General features: G+C 55.7%; 1 protein-coding gene across 3 annotated transcripts in view; it reads left to right on the forward strand.

The window, feature by feature from the left end:
* The window catches only part of pcnt (pericentrin), a 39,220-nt gene extending 31,888 nt beyond the window's left edge, over positions 1-7,332 (forward strand). For all 3 annotated transcript variants that reach the window (XM_084450837.1, XM_084450839.1, XM_084450838.1), the window contains exons 46-55: positions 42-178; positions 484-601; positions 946-1,776; positions 2,266-2,832; positions 3,492-3,701; positions 3,879-4,105; positions 4,194-4,276; positions 4,437-4,584; positions 4,703-4,830; positions 6,842-7,332. In XM_084450837.1, coding sequence (XP_084306963.1) covers positions 42-178; positions 484-601; positions 946-1,776; positions 2,266-2,832; positions 3,492-3,701; positions 3,879-4,105; positions 4,194-4,276; positions 4,437-4,584; positions 4,703-4,830; positions 6,842-6,885 — 2,493 coding nt within the window. In that variant the 3' untranslated portion in view covers positions 6,886-7,332. The remainder of the gene's footprint in view (positions 1-41; positions 179-483; positions 602-945; positions 1,777-2,265; positions 2,833-3,491; positions 3,702-3,878; positions 4,106-4,193; positions 4,277-4,436; positions 4,585-4,702; positions 4,831-6,841) is intronic.
* Positions 7,333-7,534: the final 202 nt, after the last annotated feature.

The raw sequence follows: 7,534 nt of genomic DNA on the forward strand, positions 1-7,534 counted from the left end.
TGTGTGTGCTGACCTGTGTGTTTGTGTGCGTCTGCGTGCAGGTTGACGGCAGGGCCGAGGGGGCGGAGCCCGGGGAGGCGGAGCTACAGCTGAGGGAGGAGCTAGAACAAAGCCGCCAGCAGCTCGGCTCCGCCCTCAGCGCTCAGCAGGAGCTACAGAACCACATCCAGGAACTCAGGTACCCTTTCTAACACACACACACACACACACACACACTCTCTCTCAAAACGCACACACACAAAAAACGCACACTCAACACTCAGCAGGAGCTGCTGAACCACATGCAGGAACTCGGGTACCGTTTCTCACACACACACTTACACACACACACACACATTCCCAAATCATTGTCTCTCATGCATGCAGACACACCACAAAGACCCATATTCACATGTCATCAGTGTGTGTGTAACAGTGTGTTGGGGTGTGGGGTGGGGTGTTCTGTGTTGTGTGTGTGTGTGTAACGGTGTGTGTTCTGTCCAGGCTGTCTGTGCAGGAGAGTGAGGAGGCTGTGAGGAGAGAGCAGAGCAGAGTCCAGGAGCTCCAGCAGGAGAGAACACACACACTCCGCCTGGAGAGGGAGGACGAGGAGAGACGGGAGGTACACGCACGCACACACACACACACGCACACGCACACACACACACACACTCCGCCTGGAGAGGGAGGACGAGGAGAGACGGGAGGTACACGCACGCACACACACACACACACACACGATTCAAGATTTTTTATTTGTCACATGTAATGTACGTGTACAGTCACAGTGAAATGTTGCTGCCAGCTCCAAGATTATGCTACAGATAAACTCTAATACACAATTTCCAAATTATTAATTTCCAAATTACACAAGTACCATTTCTATACAGCCGGGGTGTCCACACTTGTTTGGCTTGTGAGCTCTCTTTCAAATGACCAGCTGCTTCCTGTGCCCCCAACCCCCAGGCGGTGCGAGCGTCCGCAGAGCAGCGAGGGTCAGAGGTCGTGACCCTGCGGGGTCAGCTGGAGCAAGAGAAGGTGACCAGTAGCAACCTACGGCGAGAGCTGCAGATCGAACAGTCCCGCGGCTTGCTGCTCCAATCACAGCTGGAGGAGCGCCAGCGCCAACTGGACGTCCAATCACAGCTGGAGGAGCGCCAACTGGACATCCAATCACAGCTGGAGGAGCGCCAGCGCCAACTGGACGTCCAATCACAGGAGAGGAGCCGGCAGGAGAGTCTGCTGAGGGAGATGGAGGCGAACCTGACCAGCGGCCAATCACAGGTGGCCGACGCCCACCGGACGCTGGACGAGGAGAGACAGCGCTGGCGCCGCGAGCTGGACGCCGCCGCCCGCGGACAGGAAGCCGACGCCGGCCGGGACAGGAAGTTCATCTCTGACCTGCGGTCCCAGCTGGCGCAGGAGCGGGCGCAAGGGGAGGAGCTGGCGGCGGCGGCGGCCGGTCTGAGGGCGGAGCTGCTGCAGAGCAGGAGGCGGGGCGAGGAGGAGGACGGCAGGAGGAGGGAGGAGTCCCAGAGGGAGCAGGAGGCTGCGGCCCGCCTCCGCGTCGTCGTGGAGACCCTGAAGGAGCAGAAGCAGGAGGCCGGCCGCGCGCTGGAGGCTGAGCGCGAGCGTTGCGGGCGCCACGGGGCGGAGCTTAAAGAGCTGAGGGAGAAGATGGGGCTGCTGAGAGAGAAGGAGAGGGAGAGGGAGGAGCAGAGAGAGAGGGAGAGGAGGAAGGAGAGGCAGGAGCAGGCGGAGAGAGAGAGATGCCACGAGAGGACCTGCAGCAAACTGGTGAGACATCGACCTGCCAGGACCGCTCGCTCACACTGACCCCCGACCCGCCTGGGGGTGCTGGTTGACCACCTCTGCCCTGTGTGTGTTCAGTGTGTGAAAGTTGACCTGTGTGTGACCTGTTGACCTCTATGTTCAGTGTGTGACCTGTGTGTGACCTGTTGACCTGTGTGTTCAGCATGCAACCTGTTGACCTGTGTGTGACCTGTTGACCTGTGTGTGACCTGTTGACCTGTGTGGGTCAGTGTGTAGGTGTGTGTGTGCGAGGCGTGTAGGGGTGTGTGTGTGTGTGTGTGCTAGGCGTGTAGGGGTGTGTGTGTGCGTGTGCGAGGCGTGTAGGGGTGTGTGTGTGTGCGAGGCGTGTAGGGGTGTGTGTGTGTGCGCGAGGCGTGTAGGTGTGTGTGTGTGCGCGAGGCGTGTAGGGGTGTGTGTGTGTGTGTGTGTGTGTGTGAGGCTGCTCAGCCGTGGCCGTGTCTCCGTGTGTCCCAGGGGGAGCTGGAGCTTCTGCGGCAGCAGGACCAGCAGCGCGTCCGCGGGCTGCAGCAGACGCTGGCCGAGCTGGAGAGAGATGAGAGGGAGAGACTGGCCAGGAGCACCCAGAGAGATGAGAGGGAGAGACTGGCCAGGAGCACCCAGAGAGATGAGAGGGAGAGACTGGCCAGGAGCACCCAGAGAGATGAGGGAGAGAGACTGGCCAGGAGCACCCAGAGAGATGAGAGCGAGAGACTGGCCAGGAGCACCCAGAGAGATGAGAGGGAGAGACTGGCCAGGAGCACCCAGAGAGATGAGGGAGAGAGACTGGCCAGGAGCACCCAGAGAGATGAGAGCGAGAGACTGGCCAGGAGCACCCAGAGAGATGAGAGGGAGAGACTGGCCAGGAGCACCCAGAGAGATGAGAGGGAGAGACTGGCCAGGAGCACCCAGAGAGATGAGAGGGAGAGACTGGCCAGGAGCACCCAGAGAGATGAGAGAGAGAGACACCCGGCCCTCCACCCGGCCAGGAGCACCCAGAGGCCCAGCGCTACCCAGCCTGGCTCCACACCGCCCAGCCAGCAGGTACACATGGGGGTTGGAGTAGGTGGACTAGGGTTCTAGTTGGGTTAAAGCGGCCATCATTTTGTATTTAAATAAATGTTTGTTTGCCGATGGAGGTCACAGTAATGATTCACCCTATTCCTCATTCATAAAAGCCTTTCCTTTCCATTTGCAGCATTGCCAAGTTTTGTGTATTAATCATCTGTGGCCGTTTGAGATGATCTAACTTGCGTAGTTTGACGTATTTCCAACTCAAACAAGCTCTAGGGCCAGGACATAACGTTTAGAGGAATTCTATTGGGACATTGACAAGTGGGCGGGCTATAACAACTTTTGATTCGATAGGCTGATGGCGTTGATTGACAGGTGGATGTTGTGAGATTATTGTTTGACCTTGCTCTTGCATTGCTGATGTAAGCACTTGGGAGATTTTGTTTTAAAGGAAGAAAAAAAATCATAAGGTTTGATTAAATCCCGCAGTACACTTGCTTTTAGCTCCGCGTCCACCGTCCATCTCCTGCTGTCCTTGGGAGCGTTGGCTGTGCCGTTACGCAGGAATTAACGCGCCTCGAAATCTGTGCATGGAGGAAATGGACAAAAGGCTTTTTTACGCTGTTGATTCTCAGAGATTTCTGTGTCAACGCTGATAGTTCCGTCCTCTTTCTCTCCCGTCTCCACAGTCGTCGTCTTCCGAGCTGGTGGAGAAGCTCCTGAAGGAGAACGGCGAGCTGTCGGCCAGCGTGTCGGGGCTGAGCCAGGAGAGGGTCGCCCTCAAACACGCCTTGGCCGGCCTGGAGAGACGCCTGCGCCGCTCGGAGAACGAGCTCGCCAAGGGCACCGCGGAAACGGAGAACAGGCCCGCCGTGGCCGCTGAGGTCAGCAACAGCAAGGTACGACGGTCGGCTACGCTGCCGGAACGTTCCTCTCAGACGGGCCTGTCCGTCTGGTATGATTTACCGTTGCACCCTGATCGATCCAGACTGTTCTCCTGGGTGGGTGAGAGGGTTCGGGCGTCTCCTCATTAAAACCCCGCTAACCGAAGCCCCCGTGTTCCCCCGTGTTCCCAGGTTCAGCGTCTGTTCGAGTGCTACCTGAGGGCCGAGAGCTTCCGGAAGTCTCTGGTGTACCAGAAGCGCTACCTGCTGCTGCTGCTGGGCAGCTTCCAGGACTGTGAGCGGGCCACGCTGGGCCTGATCGCATGCATGGGGGCCCACCCCACGCCCCCGCTGCCCGGCCCACGCACACCCCTCTCACGCTTCAGGACCGCCGTCCGGGCCGTCCTCGCCATCTCAAGGTGTGTGTGTGTGTGTGTGTGTGTGTGTGGTGTGTGTGTGTTGTGTGTGTGTGTGTTAACACACCGTCTCTCTTTCTCTCACCTTCAGACTGAAGTTCCTGACCAGGAAGTGGCAGAGAGCGATCAAGAGGGGCGTGTCCACATCAGTCACTGTGAACGGCCTTGTGACAGGTCAGCTCGGTGTGTGTGTGTGTGTGTGCATGCGTGTTTGTGTGTGTCGAGAGGTTCACTTCAAAAGACATCTGCTCGATATTTGCCTCGCAAAATATCAAACAATCATTTCTTCAGACGTTTTTTTGCTAACCGTCTCTGTGTCCTCCGGCCCTCTCAGGATCCAGGACTGGGGTTTTGAGACGCCAACATTCAGGAGCCAATCACAACGCCTCCCCGCCCACTAGAGACGGCAGCCCCCCCACGCAGAGGGGTGTGGCCTCAACCCTGGTTCCACCAATCAAATCACCCTTCAGGCTACACCACAGGTACGGCTCATCACAAAACCTAGCATGGCTCCTCGCCCGGACGGTTGGTAGCTGTCTGCGGGTCCCGTTCAGGACGGTTGCCGTCACTTCCCTTCCCATCATGCTCTGTGTTTCCCAGGGTGTACTCCAGCCCCGCCCCGGCCTCCGAGCGCTCCGGGGGGACATCGCAGGACACGGAACCCTCACTGACGGATTTCATCCACCACCTGGAGAACGTCCATCAGCGCCTGGGGGGGGGTCGTCCAGGTGAGGAGGGGAGGTGGAGGGACCGGAGGTGACGGTGTTCGGAGGCTGCACCGTGTTGGTGGAGGGGTGTGGGATCAGGGATCCTCATCACTGGAAGGAGGGAGATGAGGGTTGTAGAATCATTTCGCCGTGGCGTTGGTCTCTACCCACAATCCTTAGGGTGAAGGAGAGGGGGCACTGTCACCGTGGAGAACTGTCTGTGCGATCATGAAACTCAAACTAACTATCATCAACTGACAGGAATAAATGCAGCCCTAATTAATTCTTTTTTTTAAATAAAAATAAAAAATAAACTTTTGATATTTGGCGCTATAGCTTCCAATTGATCCATCATCTGTGACTGATTGCACAAGACGGTGATAGTTAGTTCTTTGAGGGTCAGGGTCTGAATCCCACACCAACGAAAAGGCCCTTAAAACACATGGAGGGTGTTGGCTATGGCTATTGGCTATTTTGGGGGTTAATGTAATCATTCACCCTATATCCCAACCCAGTTAGCATGAATTACTTAGCCCCGCCTCCAAGAGGAGATGAGAGGAGTCATGGTCAGGCTATCTGCTCCCCTGATATGATTGGCTACCGGCAGCGATGGCTGCAGGAGAACAGGACGTGGCTCTACCTGAGCTGCCTGTCCCCCCTCTACCTCCACGGTGCAGGTGAGTGAGTGAGTGGGGCACCCTCACCCCACCGAACACCCCACACCAGAGCACCCTCACCCCACCAACCACCCCACACCACATGAGAGAGCTCCCTCACCCCACCAAACACCCCACACCAGAGCGCCCTCACCCCACCAACCACCCCACACCAGAGCGCCCTCACCCCACCAAATACCCCACATGAGGGAGCACCCACACCCCACCAACCACCCCACACCACCCTCACCCCACCAACCACCCCACACGAGAGAGCACCCACACCCCCTCACCCCACCAACCACCCCACCCCACATGAGAGAGCTCCCTCACCCCACCAAACACCCCACACCACCCTCACCCCACCAACCACCCCACCCCACATGAACGAGCTCCCTCACCCCACCAAACACCCCACACCACCCTCACCCCACCAACCACCCCACCCCACATGAGAGAGCTCCCTCACCCCACCAAACACCCCACACCACCCTCACCCCACCAACCACCCCACACCACATGAGAGAACACCCTCACCCCACCAACCACCCCACACCACATGAGAGAGCTCCCTCACCCCACCAAACACCCCACCAAACACCCCACACCACCCTCACCCCACCAACCACCCCACACCACATGAGAGAGCACCCTCACCCCACCAACCACCCCACACCACCCTCACCCCACCAACCACCCCACACCACCCTCACCCCACCAAATACCCCACACCACATGAGAGAGCACCCACACCCCACCAACCACCCCACACCACCCTCACCCCACCAACCACCCCACACCACATGAGAGAGCACCCTCACCCCACCAACCACCCCACACCACCCTCACCCCACCAACCACCCCACACCACCCTCACCCCACCAACCACCCCACACCACCCTCACCCCACCAACCACCCCACACCACATGAGAGAGCACCCTCACCCCACCAAACACATGTCCTGAAAACACACATGGAGGACTGCTATTGGCTATTTTGGGGGTTACTGTAATCATTCACTACCAAACACACCGCAACACAGGAGAGGCCACCAGCTTGTGTGAAGAGTCAGAGGGCAGTGTCTCGTCTGTGGTGTCAGTTGACCTTGATAAGAGGGGTCAAAAAGACGCTTCACTTGGACAGTGGTGCGTTTCTAATGTCAGACCCTTGTGACAGAGTTGAAACTCATTATTTAACCAATTCAAATTCAAGATTTCTTTGTGACGTGTAATGTACGTGTGGAGTTACAGTATAAATTGTGTGTGTTAGGGGCAGGGAAGGGATGGGGAAGTGTGTCTTGTGATAGATGGGTAGAGGGAGGGATGGGTGATATTTGTCATCTAATCTGATTATTTGTGCGCGTGTCTCCCTCCAGGTTGTGCGACCGTCCTCTCCTACCCTCAGAAGTCTGACCACTGAAGGAATGAATGTCTTCCGTCCCGTCCACCCCAGATCCTCAGACTGGCTGGTGTCCCTAGAGTCACACTCTAGAAAGGGTCATGGGGATTTTACTGTTGTTTTGCCATGTTTATGATTGTTTTTTTTATAAAGAACATAAATATTTTTATTACTACTGTTTCCTATGCTGATTTTCTACTGTTGACCTCCAAAGTAAGATGGCTGCTGTCACGGTTTCGTATGATGAATGTTTTTCAGGTAGTGTTTATTATTTTTCTACCCAGATTTTGTACGTTTGTACCTTTTGGTTGTTCTGTACTGTATATATATATATGGCAGTTGCCACTACTGTATCAGTATGTATGAATCTGTAAGGTATTTGCACTACGATTCCAAGATCCATATTACAGTCACTGTGTCAACGCACAACAGTTAACATGTTTTGTGGATGTCCTTTTAAAGTTTCATATCAGCGTTTCTACAAAATGAATAAACTTTTTAAAGTTCTACTTTATTGTCATGTATATTCAAAATACAAGGACCTACTTGTGCTCTAGATCTCTCTGCCTTAACACAAACCACACATCCCATAACACAAACCACACATCCCATAACACAAACCACACATCCCATAACACAAACCACACATCCCATAACACAAACCACACAT

This window comes from Borostomias antarcticus, assembly GCF_949987555.1.
Source record: "Borostomias antarcticus genome assembly, chromosome: 16".
NCBI classification, from domain to species: Eukaryota; Metazoa; Chordata; class Actinopteri; order Stomiiformes; family Stomiidae; genus Borostomias; species Borostomias antarcticus.